The sequence below is a fragment of the Littorina saxatilis genome, linkage group LG12 (assembly GCF_037325665.1).
Source record: "Littorina saxatilis isolate snail1 linkage group LG12, US_GU_Lsax_2.0, whole genome shotgun sequence".
Lineage (NCBI taxonomy): Eukaryota > Metazoa > Mollusca > Gastropoda > Littorinimorpha > Littorinidae > Littorina > Littorina saxatilis.
Window position 1 is genome coordinate 5,245,400 of NC_090256.1, and position 27,320 is coordinate 5,272,719.

General features: G+C 42.5%; 2 protein-coding genes across 5 annotated transcripts in view; one reads left to right on the forward strand and one right to left on the reverse strand.

The window, feature by feature from the left end:
• LOC138981118 (coiled-coil domain-containing protein 186-like) overlaps positions 1-26,646 on the reverse strand; it is a 37,633-nt gene extending 10,987 nt beyond the window's left edge. For 2 of the 3 annotated variants that reach the window (XM_070353957.1, XM_070353954.1), the window contains exons 1-17: positions 26,517-26,646; positions 16,447-18,123; positions 16,052-16,184; positions 15,359-15,487; positions 12,769-12,981; positions 11,900-12,019; positions 11,603-11,707; positions 10,964-11,062; positions 9,632-9,718; positions 8,417-8,559; positions 6,352-6,532; positions 5,754-5,828; positions 5,399-5,483; positions 5,082-5,161; positions 1,550-1,774; positions 914-1,071; positions 180-249 (exon numbers count right to left, since the gene is read on the reverse strand). In XM_070353957.1, the coding sequence (XP_070210058.1) occupies positions 180-249; positions 914-1,071; positions 1,550-1,774; positions 5,082-5,161; positions 5,399-5,483; positions 5,754-5,828; positions 6,352-6,532; positions 8,417-8,559; positions 9,632-9,718; positions 10,964-11,062; positions 11,603-11,707; positions 11,900-12,019; positions 12,769-12,981; positions 15,359-15,487; positions 16,052-16,184; positions 16,447-18,104 (3,561 nt within the window). In that variant the 5' untranslated portion in view covers positions 18,105-18,123; positions 26,517-26,646. Of the gene's footprint in view, positions 1-179; positions 250-913; positions 1,072-1,549; positions 1,775-5,081; positions 5,162-5,398; positions 5,484-5,753; positions 5,829-6,351; positions 6,533-8,416; positions 8,560-9,631; positions 9,719-10,963; positions 11,063-11,602; positions 11,708-11,899; positions 12,020-12,768; positions 12,982-15,358; positions 15,488-16,051; positions 16,185-16,446; positions 18,124-26,083; positions 26,184-26,516 lie in introns of all 3 variants that reach the window. The other variant, XM_070353956.1, reaches the window with a different exon arrangement.
• Positions 26,647-27,067: 421 nt separating this feature from the next.
• Positions 27,068-27,320, forward strand: part of LOC138981122 (RING finger protein 17-like) — a 43,056-nt gene continuing 42,803 nt past the window's right edge. For both annotated transcript variants that reach the window (XR_011460565.1, XM_070353961.1), the window contains exon 1: positions 27,068-27,147. The gene's annotated coding sequence lies outside the window, so the exon portion shown is untranslated. The remainder of the gene's footprint in view (positions 27,148-27,320) is intronic.

Genomic DNA, 27,320 nt, shown 5'->3' on the forward strand with positions numbered 1-27,320 from the left:
AAATGCTGATCTAGCAAGGCTTTCTAATGAGTGAATATGAATTAGTTTGTTAAAATCATCCATATCAAGCTGATCAAGCAAGCAACAGAAAAAAGTTGTTTTTGTTAGTTTCTTCTTAGATATGTTTGTGTATGTCCACACTGCTCAACAGACAGACACAAGGCAACATCTCAACTTACTTTGTTGGCGTCCATGACATCTGACGCAAGGGTGCCTGATTCTTCCCTCACCACATAATTCTGAATTATCCTGGGAAGACACAGAGGTAGTAAAAAGAATAATAAGACAGAAACAAGATAAACAAGAAATTCCTCCGAGGTAGGAAAAACACCCCCGTTGGTCAAAGGGAAATAACCATTCTCACTGCCACCAACTGAGAAGGTTATTTCCCTTTGACCATTAATATGTCCCTCTATAAGTCCTTGTAGAATCTTAATCCACCAATAACTCCTTAACCGTGTGTTTGACTGGTCCCAATTTTTGTAAGGACCGTCTCAGGAATGTATAGAACCTGTTCACCAAGTTTGGTGACGATCGGTCCGTTCATTCTTGAGATCTATATGCGAACACAAACACACACACAAACAAACAAACAAACAAACACATCGACCGAATCCTATACACACCCCTATACCGGGGGTGTAAAAATGTAGGCATAACCAAAACTCTCATGTAAATTCTGTGCATTAACACAAATCTGTACCATCGTGTTGCGCAACATACACAAGCATTCTCATGAACACTTCAGAACTTCAACAAGATTCCTGTCTATTATCATGTCTCCTGCATAAATAGTTCTGCTCTACTCCATTTCATTCACAATGAAGAAAAAGTAACAATGCTACCAAAAAAACACAGAAATTCCTATTGATGTTATTATTATCTTTAAATCATTAAAGTGAATAGCACAGACCTGTTCTTCTTCTTGATCTCCAGAACAAGCTGTTGTATGTGCTCCTCCAGAAATTCCAGTTTCTCATTTTTACGAGCAAGTGATCTCTGAAGGCGCACAATACGTTCGATCAGCATCTGCTTGTCAACCTCCACTTGCTCTGTGATCACTGGGAATTCCTGCAAATTACAAACAACAGGAACTGTAAACGGTTCTTACTTGAAGTGTACATATCTCATCAGGAAATTAAAAATTGCACACACACCTTCTTAAGCTTAGTTCCTAGCCATGTTTATTCACTTCTTTTCATCTGGCTCCTCCTACTAAAATTCTTCAGACAAACCTAATCCTTTCCTCAATGCGTAAGTTCTGCATAAATGAAGGGTGATAAAGGTGGTGGTAGTGGACCTGTGTATGTGTGTGTGTGTGTGTGTGGGTGTGTGTGTGTGTGTGTGTGTGTGTGTGTGTGTGTGTGTGTGTGTGTGATTCTTTGTGTGTATGTCAGCCCATGCATGCAGGCTTGCGTGCATTTGCATGTGCTTGTCATGCTATTTTTCCACATACGTGGGAGTCAGCACACTCTAGAGCGGAGGACCTGACTAAAAGTAATTAGGAGCATCATTACTTTTCTGCAGGCAGAAGTAAGCCTTTACTCACAGGTTCCTGGCTGGGTCCTCGAGACTGAGCATTGGGCGGGTGGTGGTTGTGCTGGTGACCCCCGTGGTGGACGGTGTTGTGCTGGGCACTGTTGTCAATGGAGTTGAGGGACCCGTTGGAGTTGGTGCGAGACCCCATGCTGTTGGCATCCCTCTCCCCGTTACCACTGCCGTTCTCGTATGCCTCCAGACGCTTCTTAGCATGTTGTAACTGCCTTGTCAGGTCCTGGGTGAAAACAGCACTCAGTCACTTCCTGTCTACATACTGTATGGTAAACTTGAGTTTTGAATACTTTTCAGATATCTCAATAAACAATACACTTTTAAAGAACGTTTTTTCTCATATCAATTATCCCACTGTCAAGGAAACGTCCTGGCCAAATGTTTGCCTGGCCACAACGTTGTTCTCAGATCTCAGTCTTTGGTCACACACATACCTCTCTGATCTAAAGCACTGGTATGATCCCAGCCGATCGACCATCCTACAGTTGTTACATAAAGGAGGTCTTTTGACAAACAAGTTTGTTGAAGCCAGCACATTTTGACCTATAAATCATATACCGAGCAACAAAAGAAACGCGAAAAAATTCTGCAATGTTTGATTGACAAAATCTCGAACAATTATAGAGTTAGAATTATCAAACCACAAAAGTTTGATGAAGGCATGTTTGACCTAGCTGTTGTGTGATTATTTTGATGCTGCGACTGTTTCAACACACGGGACAAGCAGGTTTAACGTTAACCAAGTTTTGGAGGTCTCGCTCAGTCAGTCTTCATCGCGCTCTCTGGTCACTGATCGGACACTGGTGGCTTCCAATGATGTTCCTGGTATTGTCAGTGGTTGTATTGAATCGATCTCGAAGACGTTGTGGCAGGAAATTGCGATCTTGTCTTATTGGGGTAATGCGAAAAATCCACCGCGTTGCATAACTGCAGTGCTTCCATTGTCAACAGAACATTGGTGAAGGTGATAGACTGTTGACATACGCACGTATAAAGCACATGCCAGCGCTTCTGGATCATCCCCAGCTTTAAATCGACCTGGCATTTTGGTGGTGTCAATCTTGGCATCCTGGCTATTTCAAAAGTGAGACTGGCAGCAAGCGTGTCATGATCTCTTTTGGTTGCTAATGCATTAGTGAACACATCTCACACATCAGATTTCTCCTGCTCCACTTGCACGTGCTGCGAGCGCGCATTATGTGTTTAACGTTAAACCTGCTTGTCCCGTGTGTTAAAACAGTCACAGCATCAAAATAATCACACAAAAGCAAGGTCAAACATGCCACCGGCCCCCGTAGCGCAGTGGTTAGCGCATCGGGCTGTGGGCCGGGAGGTCGTGGGTTCGAATCCCATCAGGGTCATGTGGGTTTTTCGGGCTACGGTCGGCTCCTACCCAGAGTGGAAGTGCTATGGTTCCTATGGGAAGGCTGGAATCACACAGCCGAGTGTCATTCACTTAACGAATGCGACTTTGAGGGTGCTTAGGTTCTGTTTACCTGACCAACACCGCAGGTGCGGCAGTTCTCGAGCCTGGTTGACACCAGGATATATTATGACAGTAAGCGTAGAGTGCTGCCCTGTCACGTAGTCTCAAACCAAATTGGAAATCCATAGCATCATCATTATAATCATCCTCATCTCATTAATCATCCAAAATTATAAAGTGTCCTTGCTCTTGTGGCCCTTCATGCCCGGAGCTCTCATGGTGACCTTGGTCTCAGTGTTCCTGTTCAATCCTTCCCTGAATAGTACTTCTGCTGTCAGTCCTCAACGTGTGACGTTCTGGGGGGTCGACGGAGGGACATGGTGGCGGTCTGCTCTCTGGAGGGGACCCTCACTCAGTCTGGCTCCGCGACTTAGCTGTCAATGTCGTTAGTAGGGGGCATAGTAGGTAGTGGGCTGCGTCCGTTAGCTCGGGACAGACCCACTACTGAACACCGTCGAAGTGACTCAGCAGAAGTGCAGTGTCATCTTCCGAGGGTAGCCTACCGCAACGACCCGACATCCCTCCCTGGAGCGTCTGTAAAATCGACAAGTCTGGCAGCGGAACGAAATTCAGATGTGGATGGAACAGTGAGTGCAGGGACGGGGCGGCGTGAGTGCACACCGGGACAAGGAACAGGTGTAAGGAAGGAAAAAAAAAAGAAGAAAAAAAAAAAAAAAAAGGTCAAACATGCCTTCATCAAACTTTTGTGGTTTAATAATTCTAACTCTATAATTGTTGGAGATTTTGTCAATCAAACAATGACGAATTTTTTCGCGTTTCTTTTGTTGCTCGGTATATATCTATTTGCAATCGAGGTCCAACTGACCTTTTTTCCGGTGAGTCTGGGAACATTGTGTTCATACACATGATTTGGTATACAAAGTTTTCAACCTGTCAATGTTGGTGTGCATGTACATGTATGTTGAGTGTGTAACCATATCAGTTGTGTACACAAAGCACCAGTGTACATGTATGTTGAGTGTGTAACCATATCAGTTGTGTACACAAAGCACCAGTGTACATGTATGTTGAGTGTGTAACCATATCAGTTGTGTACACATAGCACCAGTGTACATGTATGTTGAGTGTGTAACCATATCAGTTGTGTACACAAAGCACCAGTGTACATGTATGTTGAGTGTGTAACCATATCAGTTGTGTACACAAAGCACCAGTGTACATGTATGTTGAGTGTGTAACCATATCAGTTGTGTACACAAAGCACCAGTGTACATGTATGTTGAGTGTGTAACCATATCAGTTGTGTACACAAAGCACCAGTGTACATGTATGTTGAGTGTGTAACCATATCAGTTGTGTACACAAAGCACCAGTGTACATGTATGTTGAGTGTGTAACCATATCAGTTGTGTACACAAAGCACCAGTGTACATGTATGTTGAGTGTGTAACCATATCAGTTGTGTACACAAAGCACCAGTGTACATGTATGTTGAGTGTGTAACCATATCAGCTGTGTACACAAAGCACCAGTGTACATGTATGTTGAGTGTGTAACCATATCAGCTGTGTACACAAAGCACCAGTGTACATGTATGTTGAGTGTGTAACCATATCAGCTGTGTACACAAAGCACCAGTGTACATGTATGTTGAGTGTGTAACCATATCAGTTGTGTACACAAAGCACCAGTGTACATGTATGTTGAGTGTGTAACCATATCAGCTGTGTACACAAAGCACCAGTGTACATGTATGTTGAGTGTGTAACCATATCAGTTGTGTACACAAAGCACCAGTGTACATGTATGTTGAGTGTGTAACCATATCAGTTGTGTACACAAAGCACCAGTGTACATGTATGTTGAGTGTGTAACCATATCAGTTGTGTACACAAAGCACCAGTGTACATGTATGTTGAGTGTGTAACCATATCAGTTGTGTACACAAAGCACCAGTGTACATGTATGTTGAGTGTGTAACCATATCAGTTGTGTACACAAAGCACCAGTGTACATGTATGTTGAGTGTGTAACCATATCAGTTGTGTACACAAAGCACCAGTAAACAAAACAAACTTCAAACCTTGACATTGTTGGCATGCTTCCTTTTCCAGGTTTTGTTTGAATCGATTTCATCTTCCCATTTCTGTTTGTAGTCCTCACCTGAAATTAGTTCACACAGCACAGCACCATTAACTGGTGGAGAAATGTGCAGATGTTAACTGAAACGTCAAAGAAAATAAGCGTCTAAAGTCCTTGACTGAAAAATTCAAACTTACTCTCTAGCTATTGTTTAGCTTTGAATAAGTCATCATCAAAGAAGAACCAGTCAAACGTGGCAGATATGAAAGTGATAATTGAGCAACAAAAGACAAAGTGAATACATATGTATGCACTTACTTTCTTTGGTTCTGACCTCAAGTTGAGCTGTAAGAGTGGAAGTTTCTTCCTGTCTTTTCTGTTGCTCTTCTTCAAACTCATCAGTCTGCACATTTGGAAAAAGTTTGTTCAATACACAATAGCGCTGTTGTATTGGTGTGTATAATATATATAAAGCTCAAATATTACTACTTTACAACTGAAAAGGGTGTAATAAAGCCACATTGATATAAAACCTGATATAAAACCTTCTTATAATCAAACAAATAAACAAACCATACAACCATTATTTAATTTGAAACAATTCAATATAAAATATTCTAACACTTATATAAACAAAGATGTATAAATATATTGGCTTTTAGTTTTCACTGACCAGGTTTCTACATCTCGTCTCTAGGTCTTGAATATCCATCTTCATCTTCTGGGTCTCTCCAGACAGAGTGGCCACCTGACAGCAAGAACAAATGATTGCTCATAAGGTAACAAACGTCTTCATTTTCCAGCAACAATTTCAGTTGGAAATACCCGCCAACAGTCCAGTCATCCTATATTCAATGCTGCATAAACCAGATTATTCATCACATAACAAATATTTGATTCTTCATTTGGAAATTGACATGAACAGTTTAAATGACATGCACTAGCCCATGATGCTGCACAAACCAAATGTAAAGGTTTTGTGAAGAGAGGGATATACAAAAATAACGAAAACACCACTGTGGCTGGTTGCTGAAACTGGTGTTTTGTGAGCAGTGAGTTTTTTGAGCAGCAGAGTGGGGTGAGGTTGAAGGTTCAGTTCAGGTAGTGGTGGTTGGGAGAGGGGGTAGAAAAAAACTCTTAAACCGCTGTACCTGCTTGTTTAAATTGGCACTTCATGAGAAGGCTCTTGGTGCAACTGAGTGAGGTAATATTAACAGTTGGGTTCAAGGGGAAAGGGGGATGGGATTTGAAGAACTCTCAGACTACTCTACCTTGTTGTTCAGATTGGTGTTTTCTGAGCGCAGGAGGGCATTGGTGCGGCTAAGCTCAGACTGCAGAGTCAGCATCTTGGACTCCCTGGCTTGACAGCCTTCAATGTCCTTCTGAAGGTCACGGTTGTTCAGCTTCAGCTCACTCATCTCATGGTCAAGCGTCTTGATCATTTCCTGAGCTCTACAATCAGGGAAAAAAGCATGAGTGCCTCATGGAAGACTATCCTTGCTCATCCATTATTTAACTGCAGCACAGCCCCCCACCCCCTACCCCCCCCCCCCCCCCCCCCCCACCACTATTCAATCACTTCTAAATTTCATAGCATATTCTGAGACAAAAATATAAGACGGGCGCTGTGGCGTGGTGGTAAGACGTCGGCCTCCAAAGCGGAAGGTCGAGGGTTCGAATCCCGGCCGCGGCCGCCTGGTGGGTTAAGTGTGGAGATTTTTCCGATCTCCCAGGTCAACTTATGTGCAGACCTGCTAGTGGCTTATCCCCCTTCGTGTGTACACGCAAGCACAAGACCAAGTGCGCACGAAAAAGATCCTGTAATCCATGTCAGAGTTCGGTGGGTTATAGAAACACGAAAATACCCAGCATGCTTCCTCCGAAAGCGGCGTATGGCTGCCTAAATGGCGGGGTAAAAACGGTCATACACGTAAAATTCCACTCGTGCAAAAACACGAGTGTACGTGGGAGTTTCAGCCCACGAACGCAGAAGAAGAAGAGACAAAAATATTTTCTGTCCCCAGAGTTAGCGTCAATGAACATTACATCATACCGACCATGCAATCAGAGTTAGTGTCAATGAACATTACATCATACCGACCATGCAATCAGAGTTAGTGTCAATGAACATTACATCATACCGACCATGCAATCAAGCACTCAGACACACACCAACCTCAACTGTCCCCAGAGTTAGCGTCAATGAACATTACATCATACCGACCATGCAATCAGAGTTAGCGTCAATGAACATTACATCATACCGACCATGCAATCAGGCACTCAGACACACACCAACCTCAACTGTCCCCAGAGTTAGCGTCAATGAACATTACATCATACCGACCATGCAATCAAGCACTCAGACACACACCAACCTCAACTGTCCCCAGAGTTAGTGTCAATGAACATTACATCATACCGACCATGCAATCAGGCACTCAGACACACACCAACCTCAACTGTCCCCAGAGTTAGCGTCAATGAACATTACATCATACCGACCATGCAATCAGAGTTAGTGTCAATGAACATTACATCATACCGACCATGCAATCAAGCACTCAGACACACACCAACCTCAACTGTCCCCAGAGTTAGCGTCAATGAACATTACATCATACCGACCATGCAATCAAGCACTCAGACACACACCAACCTCAACTGTCCCCAGAGTTAGCGTCAATGAACATTACATCATACCGACCATGCAATCAGAGTTAGTGTCAATGAACATTACATCATACCGACCATGCAATCAGGCACTCAGACACACACCAACCTCAACTGTCCCCAGAGTTAGCGTCAATGAACATTACATCATACCGACCATGCAATCAGGCACTCAGACACACACCAACCTCAACTGTCCCCAGAGTTAGCGTCAATGAACATTACATCATACCGACCATGCAATCAGGCACTCAGACACACACCAACCTCAACTGTCCCCAGAGTTAGCGTCAATGAACATTACATCATACCGACCATGCAATCAAGCACTCAGACACACACCAACCTCAACTGTCCCCAGAGTTAGCGTCAATGAACATTACATCATACCGACCATGCAATCAAGCACTCAGACACACACCAACCTCAACTGTCCCCAGAGTTAGCGTCAATGAACATTACATCATACCGACCATGCAATCAAGCACTCAGACACACACCAACCTCAACTGTCCCCAGAGTTAGCGTCAATGAACATTACATCATACCGACCATGCAATCAAGCACTCAGACACACACCAACCTCAACTGGAGAGGGCAGCACATTTGACCAGTCTGCAAATGACAGAAGAACAAAAAAACACACAACTGAATGTACCACACCTGCTGAAGTCTTCCTTGAGTGTCTGGTGGTCAGTCACTTGTTTGGAAAGACCTGCATTGTCAGACTTCTGGTTCTGGATTATGGTTTGGTATTTGTTTTGAACCTGTTCTGCTTGCAGCCTCTCCTCCTCTAAACACTGAACCTGCAGACAGCGCATATCCAACACATTCAAAAAGCTTCCAACATAAGAATATGCATCAAAAGTGTACAGTGCTTGCTCCATAACAAGCAAAAAAACATTAAACAAGAAGGGCAAAGCCCATAGGACTCACATGCTTTACACATCTTTCCTACCAAAATACATGTGACCTTGACCCAAGGTCAAGGTCATCCAAGGTCATGCAACACAAAGCTGTTAATTCAAGACATAGGAAGTACAATGGTGCTTATTGGCTCTTTCTACCATGAGATATGGTCACTTTTAGTGGTTCACTACCTTATTTTGGTCACATTTCATAAGGGTCAAAGTGACCTTGACCTTGATCATATGTGACCAAATGTGTCTCATGATGAAAGCATAACATGTGCCCCACATAATTTTTAAGTTTGAAACAGTTATCTTCCATAGTTCAGGGTCAAGGTCACTTCAAAATATGTATACAATCCAACTTTGAAGAGCTCCTGTGACCTTGACCTTGAAGCAAGGTAAACCAAACTGGTATCAAAAGATGGGGCTTACTTTGCCCTATATATCATATATAGGTGAGGTATTGAATCTCAAAAACTTCAGAGAAAATGGGAAAAATGTGAAAAATAGCTGTTTTTTAGGCAACATTTATGGCCCCTGCGACCTTGACCTTGAAGCAAGGTCAAGATGCTATGTATGTTTTTTGGGGCCTTGTCATCATACACCATCTTGCCAAATTTGGTACTAATAGACTGAATAGTGTCCAAGAAATATCCAACGTTAAAGTTTTCCGGACGGACGGACGGACGTCCGGACGGACGGACGGACGGACGGACGACTCGGGTGAGTACATAGACTCACTTTTGCTTCGCATGTGAGTCAAAAAAAGCATTTACAAGCTAATTTCAGATTACAGATAAAAATTATGCCAGATATGCATCAACAATGTATAGTGCTAGTTCTCTATCAGGCCATATGTAAATAAAGCAACGAGCCTTGAAAAGGATTGAACACATTATTATAAGATAGGCCAGAGTTTAGATGGTACAAGACACCTAAGAAAGCTCAGACACAAAAGTCTGCTTACCTTGTCTTTCAAAGTTTTCAGCTCCTCCACAGCATCTTTGTGCTGGGACTTCAGAGACTCAAGCTCTCGCTTGGTTCGCAAGTGGATCTAAAACACAAATAGGCCTTAACTCAGTATATTCATTAACAAAATAAATGACAATTTTAGAATGAATAATACAACGTCAAAATAACAAATTCCTACCTTACAAGTCAACAAGTCGCGTAAGGCAAAAATACAACATTTAGTCAAGCTCAGTCGAACTCACAGAATGAAACTGAACGCATTGCAATTTTTCCGCAAGACCGTACACTCATAGCATCGTCTGTCCACCGCTCGTGGCAAAGGCAGTGAAATTAACAATCCAGAAAAGCGCGGTAGCGGTTGCGCTGAGGAGGATAGCACACTTTTCTATATCTCTATTCTTTTTAACTCTCTGAATGTGTTTTTAATCCAAACATATCATCATATCTATATGTTTTTGGAATCAGGAACGGACAAAGAATAAGATGAAATTGTTTTTAAATCGATTTCCGAAATTTAATTTTAATCATAATTTTTATATTTTTAATTTTCAGAGGTTGTTTTTAATCCGAATATAACATATTTATATGTTTTTGGAATCAGAAAATGACGAAGAATACGATAAACGTAATTTTGGATCGTTTTATAAAAAAATAATTTTAATTACAATTTTCAGATTTTTAATGACCAAAGTCATTAATTAATTTTTAAGCTTCCAAGCTGAAATGCAATCCCAAAATCCGGCCTTCGTCGAAGATTGCTTGGCCAAAATTTCGATCAATTTGATTGAAAAATGAGGGTGTGACTTTTACAAAATGCCGGATATGACGTCATCAGACATTTATCGAAAAAATGAAAAAAACGTCTGGGGATATCATACCCAGGAACTCTCATGAAAAATTTCATAAAGATCGGTCCAGTAGTTTACTCTGAATCGCTCTACACACACACACACACACAGACACACACACACACACATACACCATGACCCAAGTCTCGATTCCCCCCTCTATGTTAACTTGACTAAATGTAAAAAGGAGTATTAAGCCATCTGGATTGAAATAACATCTGCTGAAACAAAGAAACCATACACAAATAATTTCATTTGAATTTTATTTGAAGCAATTCATTACAAAACATGCTAACAATTAAATAACAAAACAATCCCAACAACTACATGATTAACCGTTAACATGTCTGCAACTGGCTCACACACCCCTGCTAGACAATTGTATTAGGTATGGCATAATATGTGCAATCAAATATATGTTTAACCCTGGAGTGAAACAAGACTAATATACGAAGAACCAAAATGCACAGGTTACTCACTTCTTCTGTTTCTGATTTCTCCTTCACCTTCATCATCAGTTCTGTCTGTTTAATTTTCAGTTCTTTATCCAAGCTGTTAGACCTGACCTCTTCAGATTCCTGGAATAATCCAACAATCAAAACTAAGAGTACAGCATGAACACAAAACACAATGAACAGTTAAACCACTCCACACAGATGCCAACACATCAGAAACATGGAATGTACTTCCGATTGCCAACCTCCAGGACTGCAGCTGATCATTCCAACAACACAGCGTCAAACAACACAAAGTTAACACTACCTGGCCTCTAATCTTTTCTTTCTCTTTTCTTAACCCCTTCACTGCCCACCCCGTATGTAATACGTGGTCATTTTCGGTTTGTCCTACGCCCATAACCGTATCTCATACGTGGGATTTGTGTCAACAACATTTCAGGACATTTCTGAAAACTAAATGGGAGGTAACCACTGTCCAAGTACTTGTAGGGGTTCTAAACACAGTTCTTTCCCATAGACCGTTCGGATAATGCTGATATACTGTGGCAGTGAAGGGGTTAAGAATCTGACACATAGCTACATGACACTCTGAACACCGGTTCGTTTTTGTTGACCTTAAACAGCAGGTGCAAAACAGCCTGTAGGGTACAACAAACTTACCTGGTATGTCTTGACAATAGCCTGACAATCTCTTCTGATCATCTCAGTCTCTTCTCTGGCTTCCTTCAACTTGGCAGTCGTTTTATCCAAGTTGGTCTTTGTTTCCTGGGCACAAAGACACAGCAGAAAATGCTACAGAAGCGGAGAGAGGCATGTGGGTAAAAGGGGATGGAACTGGAAGGGGTTGAAAATCATGTAAGAAAGTAATTAGTTGAGTAGAAGTTCTACCTCGAGCTACACAACAAACATCACAGCTTCTCTATGTCTACTGCCAGTGCTTGACATGAGTGTACTTACCTTGTGTGACTCAAGCTCTGTCTTGAGCTTGTTCTGGAACCACTTGACCCTGTATTCCATGGACTGCATTTCCTCTTTCACCTTCTCCATCTCTTTCTTCAGGGCCCCTACCTCACCAGTCTGCCAACAAAGTTGTAATAATGATGATTTAATTAGAAGGGTATTAATCACATGTTGAGCAGTCTATGCTGAAAAATAAATCAGTATTCATAAACTGCTAATAACATCCATTAAAAGTGGAAGAAAAGTTTCTCCTGGGAATTTAAATTCAAAGTCATATTGGCGAAGCATAATTGAGCTAATGTTCCAGAAAGGCGAGCTGAAAATAAGTGGTGAAAAACAGGAAGGACAATAAAAACCACCACGTTGTGCATGCAGGGAGTGATGCTCACAATACTGAATGCACTGGACACATTTATACTAGCTGTGTTTTAACAGTAACACAGTCCTTATACACATGCAGGGAGTGATGCTCACAATACTGAATGCACTGGACACATTTATACTAGGTGTGTTTTAACAGTAACACAGTCCTTATACACATGCAGGGAGTGATGCTCACAATACTGAATGCACTGGACACATTTATACTAGCTGTGTTTTAACAGTAACACAGTCCTTATACACATGCAGGGAGTGATGCTCACAATACTGAATGCACTGGACACATTTATACTAGGTGTGTTTTAACAGTAACACAGTCCTTATACACATGCAGGGAGTGATGCTCACAATACTGAATGCACTGGACACATTTATACTAGGTGTACACATGCTGACTACATTAGTGGAAACCTTCAATTCTTTTACTTAAAAGTAACAGTATTAAATTGTAACAAAAGCATTGATGTACTTCTTAGCATCCATACCTTTGCCTGTAATTCCAAGACAGCTTTCTGTTTCTCAACGACAGCAGCCCTGGTCTTGTTGTTGTTAAACTCCTTCTCCTTCAAAAGGTCCCGCACTCTGGACTCCAGTTTGTCTGCCGCACATTTCGCCTCTATGTTCTTTGTTTCTGCTTGGGCGAACATCACAACCATCTGGTCCTTCTCCCGGCAGGTTTCCTCATAAGCCTTTGTAATCTGAAGAAGAAGGAGAGAAGTGTGACTACTACAAGAAGAGGACATGACACCTAATTCCAAACTACAGGAGAAAAGCAACGCAGCAGTGTTGTTCTCAGGCCTCGGTCTTCAGTTAATGACACATACTTTTTTTCTGATGCATTGTTGTGAGTCTATGTGACCCCTGGATGGTTACGGTCTAATAACTTTGACATGTAGGTCTTCTGACTGGACAATGCTTTTGTAGCCAGGATATTTGGACCGATACATATTTTCAATCCAGGTCCAACTGACCTTTTGTTCTCTTAATCTGGGACTAACACCTATGGAGACAACATCCCGGGAGATGTTGCGAGGTAAAGTTTCAGCAAGTATTCGGCAGCTCATACATTGTGAGTTACGCAATTCTGCTGAGTCGGCAAAATTGTTGGCAATTTGAATTTTGAAGCAAGTTTTGCCGAATGCCAATGCAAAACATGTTTGCATCCCTCATATAATTTGTGCATGAAGCAAAAATAAAAGAACACACTTGAACAAATACATATTTAATTCATGTACAGTGGTACCTCTGTCTAACGACTTTGAAAATGTAACCGCAATTCGGTCGTTATATGGAGGGGTCGTAACATGGAGGATTGGTTTATGTCCGGGTCCGTCAATGATCCGGAATGACATGGGCATGTTGATTGATGCCGCCCACAAAGTAATGTTATTCTTTCCTTGAACGATTATGGTAAATTATTTACCCACACATAGCTGTCTTGCTTGTTTAACGAAGCCCTGTAACTACTCACGGGTTAAGGGTTTGCATATTAAAACACACTGAGGTCGAACGAAAGTATGCGGTTTCAAAGCATGCACATCGATCTCGATACCAGATACTAATCACAGCCATGCAGAGATTTGGTTAAAAACAAAGAAATGTCCCAAACACTTGTTTTAAAAACTTCTAAGCCTTTGCAGACGTTAAGAACTGCGGCAGTGTGTTGAAACTGATATAAAATTGTAGCGAAAAGCATCAGTTTTCACGAACTTGACTCGCTCATTCAAGGGACATAACAGCACTCCAGACTATCCACAGAGTTGAGCAATTTAGGAGACTACACTACTCACCTTCTAACTTCACTAACGGGATTCCGAGGAGAGTTTATTGATTCAAACGAACGCGTGGTTATATATCGCGTCACTTGGTCACGGATCGGGGGGGAGGGGGGGTAACTGTTCCAGAATTTGAAACCATGTTCAGCAGCCACTGTTTTTAGCAAGAGAGACCACATATGCACGAGCTTCGCCGACGTACATCGCAAAATGTCATGACGTCACCACAACTTTTGGTTTTGGTTCCATCTGCGGATGACTTTCATGACGTTTCTGTAAACATTGCCTGTTGTAAACATTGCCTGTTGTAAACATTGCCTGTTTATAAGGTATATGAACTCCTGCATAGTTCTTTGCAAAATGACGCAGACATCTGGCAACTGACCTTTATCTAGTCAAAATAAAGTAATGACCTGGATTAGAAATAAAAAAAACATGGCTTCAGCCGTTTGCGTGCCGAAGTGATGTTGTACATGTACAGGATTTCAGCACGTGTTTGTGTCCCTATTGCGTACTGACTCGACTCGAGATATAAGTTAGAGTAAACCAAACCCGTGAACATTTTGGGGAAAGTCGTTATAAGTCCACGTATGGACGGTCATATGTCGTATCAGAGAGGTGGACGTAATATGGAGGTGAGAAATACTAAGACAAAGAAGGAGAAAAAATCCGTCGGAGAAAAGTCGGTGGTAATATTGAGGGACCCGTAAAAGAGAGGGCTCGTTAAGACAGGTACCACTATATTTTATCCTACATACGTGAGAGAGACAGCCGTGAGATAATCGTTCAAATCACACGTGTGTATATCATGTAAATGAGGTCATGTCAAGCAAGTCTGGCAGGGACCTGTTTTTTCACTGCTTATGATGCCAAAGTCACCGAGACAAACGTCATTATAGAAACAAAAATTGTGCTCGCTAATTACCCTCGATGAATCTTTAGAACTAACACGTCAGGCCACACTTTCAGAGTGACGTTTCTTTGCTTTGACGTAATAGATTGCACGAGGCTTTAGACGAGATCGAGGTTCCAAAACAAGCGCCTTCAATTTAGCTGCCTCGACTGCAAGACATTTTTTTAGTAAAATACACGTAAGTACAGTATGTAGGATAAACAGAATACTACATGGCTTGCTGTGTCGTACCAGATTTACACTCGTTGCTTTTTCAAATAGTGAACAGCTCGCTTTCACTCGCAGTTCAATATTTAAACAAACTCGTGTAAATCTGGTACGACACAGCAAGCCATGTAGTATTCTCTATGTCTATCTCAAAATGACTGTTAAAATGGCACAACTTACCTGATCCATGCGAGCTTTCAACTCTGACTGTAATGTGTTGATGGCTCGCTTAGCTGCGCTGTCATGGCTGGTCAGCTTTTCCTTCAGCTGTCGGATCTCTGCCTGCTGTTTGGTGATTGTGTATTCAAGCTACACACAGTACAAAACAAATGTCATAAGGAGGGACATCATTGTCTCACATTCCATGGACTGCAGTGCAAATTAGATGATATCGATAGATGGTTACATAACAATCGTTTCATCTCTGACGACGTATGCCTCTCAATGAAAAGTTTTTCATAGTTTAGCTCCCCTCACCCACAAATTCCAAGCACTTCTTCAGCAAAGCAATTCCAACCCTGGAAAGGGAAGACAGTGCTTGGGTGCTTGCCTCAAATATTTTAAATACATACTGTTCTGTTTTCTTACAAACAGGCTTAAAATTATCAATTAGACAACAATAGGTCCTGAAAGTCAGGACGGTACAGAACACCCATTTTAAGAACCCATAATTAAAGAGTCCCTCCCTGGCTATGTCTCTTAGATTTTCTGTTCATAACCTCAGTAAATTTAAGCCCATTTTAAGATTTCCTCCTTTTTAAAACATGATTTTATTAGATTTTTTAAAAGAGAGTTCCACTATTAACTATACAAAACACTATCTCAGTTCTCATTCTATATAATGCCAGAGTACAAAACACTCTCTAGCTCTACCTCTTTGATCTGTGGTATATAGAGATCGTCGGGATTTCTGTCCTGCACAGCGGCAAGTTGTGCTTTGAGCCTGTCTCGCTCTGTAATCACTTCTTGGGACACCTGTCTCTGTCGGTTCTTTTCATCCTTTAACCTGGAAAGATGCACCAACCATGAACGTTAACACTAATAGTAATACAAGCCTTGACAAAACTGATTTGATTCACTCACAAAATGGCTGCAACATAAGGTGGCCATGAAGCATGCACGCACACACACACACACACACACACACACACTCAGTGTTACACATACACCCAGTAACTGTCACATACAGTAACACGCCGGTGACCATGCATGCACACAAACTTGAATTGTGCACACATGCTCTATCTCTATTTTAGAAAGGTGATCACCTGTTGATTTCTCTTTCCCGCTGTAGTACTGTTTCTTGCAGTTGGAGTAGCTGTTCCTCAAAGCGTTTGCACAGCTCACTGTGTTTGGGATCAAAGTCTTTCAGCCCATTGAGCGGCAACCGCACAGGCTCGTTCTGCTGTCGCCGTGGAGAACATCTCAGGTGCAGTTCTGCATCTAGCTCCGTCAAGAGATCTTCATCATCAGAGTCATCGTCCAAAAATGACAGTTTCTTAGAGGATGCATCTCCTTGGGCTGCAGCAGCGGTTATTGTTGCTTGGGCAGAATTTGTAGTCTGAGATGACATTTCGTCCTGCACAGATGCTGCTGCACTATTGCTATCACAATCACTGGAACTATCACCCGCACCTTGCTGTTTCTTGTTCACAGTTTCACTGGGAGCTTCTGTATTAAAGGGTCGAGATGCTTGAGATGGGACATGTAGTCCTTCATCAGAATGTGCGTGCTGCTCAATCGTACTTGAGATACGAGGAGCTGACTGAGCGGATGAAGCAGCATGCGTGGAGTTTTCCGGAGCAGCTGGACTCCTGCAGGAGGGAGAGGAGCGCGGAGACTGTCCCCTGTCACATTCTGGGATCTGATCACTGTCCTTATCTGGCAGTTTGCTCGCCTCTTCTCTGTCATTCTGGGGAGATGGCTGGGTCTCTGGCACCAGCCGACCATAACTGTTTGCATCTGCTTGGGATGTGGAGGATTCAGCCTCTGTAGATACATTACTATCGGGAGATGGGATCTCCTCTTGTTGCATGTTTGCACAGCATACACTCAGATTTGAGCTTGCACCATTCATACTTACATTTTCCCCACCATCTTCCCCAGTATTGTTGTGTGCATTAGCAGGGGAATTCACAACACTTAAGAGCTCATCTTCAGTAGGGGCACTGTTTTCGGTTGCGGCAGGGCAAGCTTCAGCAACAAACTGCTCATCCTCAGGGGGTGCGCCAGGGTGAGGAGCTGCAGCAAACAGCTCATCTTCAGGAGGTGACTCCTCCTGGTCGGAACTGTCTGTGGTACTGCCTCTGTTTACACCACGATTCACTGGCTGGTCTCTTGCATCACAACCAGATGACTGGTTTTGTTGTACATGAAGTGGTGAACTGTTAGCGGGCCCTGACACCTCAGCCACACTGTGCGCCCCTTCAGCTTCTCCAGCATCTTTTGAGGCAGAGCCGCTATTATCGCACGTGTCCGATTCTGGTGTAAGCTGACCCCCTTGACAAAGCTGCTGGTCGTTTTTCCCCTCTTGCAAGGCACCATCTTTGTTGCAGACGGCATCTGTGGTTGAGTTCTCTGCACAGGCAACAGTCTCGGCCTCACCAGCACCACAATCGCTGCTCCCATTCTGCTGGGACTCACTAAGTTCACTTTCAGCACGGCTCTCATCACTCAGACACAATGGTTCACCACCATTTTGCTGAGATTCACTCAAGTCACTCTCAGGTTCACATGCCTGAGCAGGGGCTTCCGCCCGAGCAAGGGCCTCATCTTCTCCGTCATTTTCTCTTGGGGTGTCTGCCTGGTTGATGAGAGCATCTCTGTGATCTGTCGATGAAGTGTTTGGGAGGGATGAGAGATGGGCATCATCCTCTGGTTCCGGGTTCTCCGCCCCCTCGGAGTCTCCTGCCTCCGGATCACTCATGATGCCCTCATCTCCTCACCTGCCAACAGAAACAATACTGTTATTGATACTTGGTAACAATCTTGGATAATCATACGATCCTACTAAAACAGTGTATGTACTACCTTCTTAAATGCCTGTTTTTAATTTTTCACACTGTGATTGCCTTCATCTTCAATGCAGTGAAATAACATAAAGCTGATTTAACAGACTAAAGCTACGTTTCCATAAAGTGATGTGATGGTGGCGCGGCAGACGAATTTTACTGCAAGAGTTTCCATTAAAAGTGGCTCGACAGGCGATGTGTCCTTTCTGCCTCACCTTGTGAGATTCTGAGAATGAATCGGTATAAATTTATGTAAGCATTCTTCATTAAAAGTCAGTTTTAACTCAAGAAACTTCTGTTGGTGAAAATATTCGTTAGAAGACAAATGAAATTAAACAAAAAAGTCATGTCAACAAAATGCTCAAAAAGCTATACCACTACCAACTCTTGCTGGAAAATGTGTAGTTCCGAAAATACATGTATGTGACACAAAAAAAAACAGTCGCCATAAGTCACATGGCTATAAACCTGGTTGTACTAGTAGGCAATCTTTGATGATGTCGCAATATGAAGACCACGCCCAATTTGGATACCAATGCAGTACAACAGCAATTTCTTTCCCGTAACATTCCATTGAGCGATAAAAACTGTTGCCACCTATCCCTGTTTGGCACATTGCGGCTGCACCTTGGGAATTGAGAAACATTTGTTGTCTGTTTCACTGTTGCGATCAGCTGTGCCACTGCCACCTTCAATCTGTAACGCTATATATATATATATGGAAACACAGCTTAAGCCTCCAAACAATTCTTTTTACAAATTAAATACATGCATTTTCTTGTGTAATTAGATAAGGCCCGTAATGCATCTACAAGAGATAAATTTACCTCACACTATGTGACTTACTGAACAACAGACCTGTTTACCCCCAAAACTTGACAAGAGTAATGGTCAAGTAAAAAAATAGTAATCTGATGACCAAAATAGTAACCCAGTGGTTATAAACAACATTAGTAACACAAACCTTAGTTGAAGCACATTTAAAAATCGTAGTCTGAACTCAAATGGAGTATTTTCCCCCCAAAATCCTAGAAAATAGTAATAAATGACTCCAAAATAGAAAGGATAAACAGGTCTGGAACAAGGATGCTTACCGCAGATGGCACAATATTGATTACACAAGGAATCCAAAGATCTATACCACCCTCAGTTCCCTTCAGCTATTTAACCACGGAAGCGCACTAATGTGTCTTGACACACCCTGGCAAACATGTATTCCTACATACGCCCAAGCATCACTTGATTTTCAGCTTTAGTTGTATCCAATTCCCATCATGTTTAGTCTTACTAAAGTAAAAAACCCCATCTATAACGAAGTTATTTATCTTCTTCAATAGACGTTTTCCGGAAATAACTCTGTCAGGTTTTTGGGCAGTCTGGAGGAGTAGGAGCCCCTGTACTGCAGTCAGGTTTTTCGGCAGTCTGGGGGAGTAGGAGCCCCTGTACTGCAGTCAGGTTTTTGGGCAGTCTGGAGGAGTAGGAGCCCCTGTACTATAGTCAGGTTTTTCGGCAGTCTGGGGGAGTAGGAGCCCCTGTACTGCAGTCAGGTTTTTCGGCAGTCTGGAGGAGTAGGAGCCCCTGTACTGCAGTCAGGTTTTTCACCACATCCGGAAAGTGTTCTACTCTTCCGATAACCTGCGATTGAGATGAGCAAATGACTGTGATGTCTATGCTATGCGGCGTCCGTTAGATATACCATTTTGATTTTCTTTCACAAATACAGGGTGGTCAAAAAAAAATGTAGACAGTTTTGCGTGCCTGTCATTTCTGCTACAGGGCTCCCACCTATTCTTTTTCACCTGGAATGTCTCACACAAGCATGAAAGTTTAGTAAGGCACAGATTTTTCTTCTTTGCAACATCATTTCTGGGAGTAGTTCAATAGTTTATCACATTCTCAATCCAAGCACCTCGTCCCCAGATCTTTCTCCTCCAGATTTCTTCCTCTGGGGGTACTTGAAGGAAAGGGTTTACCACAACAATCCACAGACAATACAAGCGCTAAAGGAGAACATTCTTCGTGAAATCAGGAGGATTCCACTCGAGACCTTGGACAGAGTTATCAACAACTTCAATGTCCGTGTCGCAGCCGTAATCCAGAGACGAGGTGCTTGGATTGAGAATGTGATGAACTATTGAACTACTCCCAGAAATGATGTTGCAAAGAAGAAAAAACTGTGCCTTACTAAACTTTCATGCTTGTGCGAGACATTCCAGGTGAAAAAGAATAGGTGGGAGCCCTGTAGCAGAAATGACAGGCACGCAAAACTGTCTACATTTTTTTTGACCACCCTGTATAATCATCGGAGCCAAGAATCGCCATGGATGGCTTGCTGATCACTGATGGAAGTGTTCGCTAATCATGTGTTTTCCTCACGTGACGTCAAGCCAAACCCACGAGACCTTGATCAAAACACATTGTGATACGTGGCAGCGATCCTTTCCACAACAAATTCTAAACTCTGATGAACTCGTAAATGCTGATATATATATTTTTTTTTTAAAGAAAAGGGTATTATATTGTGCGTGCTCTGCATCAGTGCATGGCACACACATCGGAGTCAGTCGTTAGTCCCGATCCCGGGATACAGCCTGTCGGAGGCGTGGAACACGCTCCGGATGTTGTGAAAAACCTAGCTGCGATACAGGGGTTCCTACTCCTCCCGACCGCTCATAATCCTGACACAGATATTTTCGAAAATCATCTATTGTCAAGCTGAAGTGTGGTTGTTTCCATGTGTCCTTTTACCAAAACAGTAGCACAACCCCATCAAGTTCTTCAAATGATACTTCTCTCGAGTCACATTCAGTTTTGAGTTTTCAGTTTGTATGCACATTTTGTTTACCCTTTTAGTTTAATCAACTACTTCTATTTTGTGACTTCCCCTATCTACTGCTTCTGTTCATTTTAATAGAGAAAAAGAGGCTGCCACCTCTAACATTCATGTGCATGCTTTGCTATAGCATAAAGGTCTTTTCTTAGAGGACAACTGTGGTCTGCAATTTGCAAAACAGAAAAGCAATGACACCCACGTCACTCCCCGTCTCATTCAGGTAGATCTTCAATCCAAAAACTGTCAACAAGCAGCAATACAAAAATAAAATACAATCAAAAACATACATTTGCATCAATCATTCAATGACTTTGCTCTTACTGCTATCTGCTGGAGCTCACCCTCTCTGTCTACATCATTACATGTTGTGTTGCGCAGGCTCAATCCTGAGGCATGATTCAGAGAATACATATTACATGTTGTGTTGCGCAGGCTCAATCCTGAGGCATGATTCAGAGAATACATATTACATGTTGTGTTGCGCAGGCTCAATCCTGAGGCATGATTCAGAGAATACATATTTATGAAATGGTGTCCTTTCATCCAACACATTAACACGCTTATATAAAATAATAAACACATTATGTGCACTTGCACAAAGGAGTAGCTCAACAAAATGCAATAACAGAGTATGCAGTCACATTACTGTTTCTCACAATTTATATCCACACCGACTTTAACAGAATTGTAAGCAGACTCAAGCTGCCTAAGCAGTACGGTAGTTAGTACCAGTATCACCACGAGTGTAAGCAGACTCAAGCTGCCTAAGGCCTAAAAAAAAAATAGGTGTGGTTACGGTAACCCGACCTACCCTATTTTTAGGGGCCGATCCTATAACTTTTTATTACATTTGTCACACAAAAAAAACAAAAACAAAACCGAGTGCAAAAAACGCAATGAAAGCGAAAGCGCCCGTGTCGCACACTTATTTCCCTGTCAAGTACCGTACTTTCCGGGTCATAAGGCGCGACTTTTTTCCTCGAGTTCGACCCCTGCGTCTTGTATAACGAAGCGCCTAATCCGTGTATGAAATACGAAAAAAATCAAAGAGACCGCTTGAGTACCAGTCAAACAACTTGTGATAATGCATGTTTCAGCTACTAGGTACTGCCCTGCCTTTGATCTGGCCGCACACACAGATTTCCACTCTGTTAAACTCGGTCACTGACCGGTCACTGACCCCGATGCAGGAAGTGTTTCCTCTCTCAGATATGACAGGGGAACCACCTCTTAGTGGGTCATTTTGGTGCGCCCTATTGGCCCCCTGCGTCCAATGGGTGACTGGATTACAATTTTTTTTTAAAAGAAGGGGGTGCGTCTTAGATAACAAAGCGCCTTGTCACCCGGAAAGTACGGTAGGTTTAATTTGTACACATTAGAAAAAAAAGTTAAAAAAAAAAAAAGTGATTGCCTACCTACCCTATTTTTTTTGGCTATGTTACCGTAACCACACCTATTTTTTTTTTTGGCCTAAGCAGTACGGTAGTTAGTACCAGTATCACCACGAGTGTAAGCAGACTCAAGCTGCCTAAGCAGTACGGTAGTTAGTACCAGTATCACCACGAGTGTCAAAAGTGAACCACAATTTACAAAGACACTGAGAACACAAAAGTAAGGAAACCCTTTGAAACACACTGTAACGGTAAATGAGAAAACAGTAACAGCTTGACAGCATATAAATAACTGTGTGCAGCAGCTTGCAGACCAGCCACAAAAACAATAACTTTTCCAGGTCATCCTGGATGTACAGCCCACTAACTGCGCAGAGAATGCATTATTGTCAAACATTTATCAGACTGTCAAGCTGATTAATCATTTACAGAAGCCTATTATAATAGAAGCAGCTAAGTACTATTACCAGCAGTCCACACGCGATGATACATATGCCCTTTGACTTTTCCTTGGGAATATCCATTACTAAAAAATAGAATACAGGACTGTGGGAAAGCTGTTCAATGGCACTCATACACTATATTCGATTTTCAATACTTCTTCTTCTTGTCGTTCGCTGTTAGATCGTCAGTCCGGACTGCAGGGGATTTTCAATACACGACTCAAAATCTTTTGGATAAATCAAAATGAAAAAAATACAAGTACAGGGAACTTCCACTAAATCGCGGTCCACTATATAACAAATTCGGCTATATCTGAGACCCCGAAAAAAAACCAGGACCAACCTTTAAAAAAAAAATTATGTTTTGTTTTTTTGTCTGCTGTGCCGGTTTTGCTTTGTGAAGAAGCACGTGTTCGAATACTCTTATTGACTTGTACAGCAGCTTCAAACTTCACACCTCATCGCACATCACAGGACACCCCTTAGGCAGCATGGTTAGTGGGTGGCCATCCTTTATTGGCAGCAGTGTTTGCTGTGCAGTCAAGCATGCTGATTTAGTACTTGTGTCAGAGACTGCAGAGTGGACAGTGTACTAACCTTCTCTTTTCAACTTTATCTGTAGTGCCCATCCATCCTCCTCCCTCCAGTGTATGTACTACCTTTACATTACACTGGCAATCCCTCCTCCTTTACATTACACTGGCAATCCCTCCTCCTTTACATTACACTGGCAATCCCTCCTCCTTTACATTACACTGGCAATCCCTCCTCCTTTACATTACACTGGCAATCCCTCCTCCTTTACATTACACTGGCAATCCCTCCTCCTTTACATTACACTGGCAATCCCTCCTCCTTTACATTACACTGGCAATCCCTCCTCCTTTACATTACACTGGCAATCCCTCCTCCTTTACATTACACTGGCAAATTTGCTGGACAATATTTTGCTCTTGTTTTTGGATTGGGGTTGTCAATTGCAGAGCGTAAGAATGAGTTTTTTTTGCAACAGCAGAGGTGAGAGTAGTTTTTTTTTGGTCTTTCTCGAACAACACCAAGAAAAACTCTTGTCGGTATTCATCAAAATCAAATTCGTGTTCACATGTCAAAACCAATACATTCTAACGACTAAAAGAAACTTTTTTTTTCCTTCTATCTTTTTTTAACCCAATGTTTCGCGAATCGGATTTATCGTGATTTCAAATCTTTGGACCCCAAATATATAAATATACTCATAGGAAAAAGTTAGGGACCACTTACGCAAACAAACACAGCTTCCAAACCACCAAACAAAATTGAATCAAATTTGTAACATGTTTAATTCATTATCTCTGCGATCCTTTTCCAAAATATGGTGACATTTCATTCACGCATTACGTGTCAACAAGCTCTGAAACAACATGGGGGTCGAAAACAAAAATTTGCAAGTTCTGAACAGTTCAGTAATGGGTGTGTCCGCCGCGTTTTGCGATGCCTTCTGCAGTCCTGTTCCGCATCGAGTTTACCAGCTTCCTACAGAAGGCCTGAGGAATGGCCTGCCATTCGATTTGCAGGAACTGAAGCAGTTGCTGCAGGTTCCTTGGGGGTGGGTGGTTGTTCCTCACTCGCCTGTCCAGCTCATCCCACAGGTGCTCAATGGGGTTGAAATCAGGGCTGGAGGCCGGCCAGTTCATCCTGGTGACACCAGCCTGCTGGATGAAGTTGTTGACCAGCCTCGGTCTGTGAGGTGTCGCGTTATCGTCCTGGAACACAGCCTGCACACCAATCTGGTGTAGAGCGGGTAGAACCAAAGGGGCGACAATCTCATCTCTGTAGCGCTGGCCCGTCAGGTTGCCAACAATGTGGTAGAGGGGGGTTCTGTGTCGAAAACTGAAGGCCCCCCCACACCATGATGGAGCCCTCGCCGAAGGCCACCCTCTCCTGCACCAGATCGTTGTTGTACCGCTCACCCTGACGCCTCCACACACGAACCCGACCGTCATGATGGTGCAGATTAAAGCGGGACTCATCGCTGAACAGCACATCGGCCCATTGCTGGCGTGTCCACCTGGCATGGTTGTCACAGAACGCCAAACGAGCCTGGCAATGAACTGCTGTCAGTCGTGGTCGTACAGCTGGACGACGTGATTGCAGGCCAACTTCGTGCAGACGTTTGCGGATGGTTTTCGTGCTGACGTTGGTGTTTGTTGCCACCCTCAGCTGGCCCCTGATGATGTTTGCAGTGGTGCCTCGCTGCTGCAGAGCTTGTCTTCTGATGAAGCGATCTTCACGCTGTGTTGTCTTCTTAGGCCGTCCTGACCTGGGCCTCTCCAGAACGCTGTTGGTGGCCTGGAACTTCTGATGCAGCCTGACCACGACAGAATGGGACACTCCAAGTCGTCTGCCCACTTCTCGCTTGCTTACGCTGTCTTGCAGCCATGCGATGGCCCGGGCTTTGTTGAAGGTGGTCACCTTTCGTCTGGGAGGCATAGTGAGAAGATGGTGGCTAGCGGAAAATCGCGGGGCTATAAACCCTAACTGGTGACAACAGTTCACTCTCAACACATCCTCGCTGCACGTGCATAACGAATTTTTCATCTTTTCCGCCCAGGCTTGCCCACGCGCCAGCGTAAAAATGGTCCACTTCTTTCAGTTTCTGTCTCGTGCCCTAGCCAGGCCTCCGTGGATCCAGAGCAAGTTTCCTGCTAACACAGCATTGCTCACCCACTGGTGTGTACGGCCTGACAGCCATTTGGTTTTATAAACTTAGGAACAAGGAGTTTGGCACAGATGAAGTCAGCTGGATTTTTCAATGGCGGTCCCTAACTTTTGCCGTTCAGTATATATATATATATATAGTGGAAGTCTACTTATAAAGTTATATATAGAGTTAAGAAAACAAGAAAAAGCTGAAAACCGTTTGGAATGAAGCAAATGAATAAAATACAAGAATTACAAGTTCAGAAAAAAAAAATTTGCCTTCGAAGCGAGTTGAACCCGGGACCACAAAAGTAAAGACTAACGCACCGTCAATCGGGGACTCTACCGACTGAGCTATTTTTCTACCACAAAGTAAAAGAAGAGGTGCGAATAATAACGATAGCAAGGGGGGAGGGGGGTTAATGAAAATGAAATTAATCAAAATATAGACTCAGTCAGGCCTAAGTATGCTATGTTTTAAAATCATATAATGATATATATATAATGGCATAGGCTAAAGTTAAACAAATCTGAGTCACCTGCAGTACCTTTTTTAGCACTTACAACCTGCAGCCAACAGCATTGCTCACACAAACTGTCATTGTGTCAGCATCATTGTCGCTAATGTAACTGGTATAAGGTCACAAGCTGCAAGTGATAAAAATAATAAAATAAAATTAGATTTACGGAATTAGAATCAATAAAATAATTTCCAAATTCTTCTTCCACTAGTTCCAGCAAATCTGTTGTTTCAGTAAGTAATGAGCGCTTAGAGCTGTTGACTAAAAAATACATAATACGTGATGAGTTGGTCCCCGATTACAGAAAGTTGTTAGAGTACATAATGAAAAGAACGCACAGGCTGCTGCCTCAGAGGCTATCCACGACAAGCCACAAACATTATCGTAGTGTACAGATCAAACACAAAAACAAAGCTAACACATAGTATGACCAAACCCGTCATGTAACGCTTGTTCTTACGGGAGTCACAACGTTTTGATGCACTGCGAACCGCTTTAGGTCTGGTAAGAATCTATGCGATTCTTCACTTCCACTTCCAGTAACAGACGATAATAGGTCTTCGGCGGAAGCTGTCTGCCAACAACACAAAATGGCGATGATATCATATCACGTGACACACCTTTAATTATCTGGTTTGTGACAAGTTCTTTGCTTCTACATATCTATAAATGCATTGCAACCATATTTTTAATTAAAATAGGCAATAAACCTGGATACCAGCACGCATTTTTTGGTCACTGACGAGTGAGCCTGAGAAACAAGGGACGATTAACTATGCAAATGAAGAATCTATTTTCTATTTAACCAAAATATATACAAATAATTTCACTTTTCTTTTAAAGCTTTTAGTTATTGGTTGAAGTAAATAGGAACAAAGGATTTGAAATCATTTTTGGATTGTCAGTTTAAATATAAACGAAAAAGATATAATTGCAAGGTTTTTTTTTATGTGATTTTACGAGACGCTTAGAAAAAAATATTAGTATAGATTTATATAAAAAGACTTTTCTCATCTCCCGCTCCTTTCCGGTGGCCTGCATGTTCGGAATCAGAAGAAGGTGGAACAGACACTGACAGTCAGACTCTGCTCGTAAGTTTCTGTCAACATTTGTTCAGCATTCAGCATTTTAAACAAGGTTTAGGCCCATATACTGCAAAACGAAGTCAAGACATAAGAGGGGTAATTTAAGAACTTCCATGCCAACGTCTCGATTGACTAAAGTCTTCGAAGATGGGTATCTGGCACTAACTAGTAACTGCCTT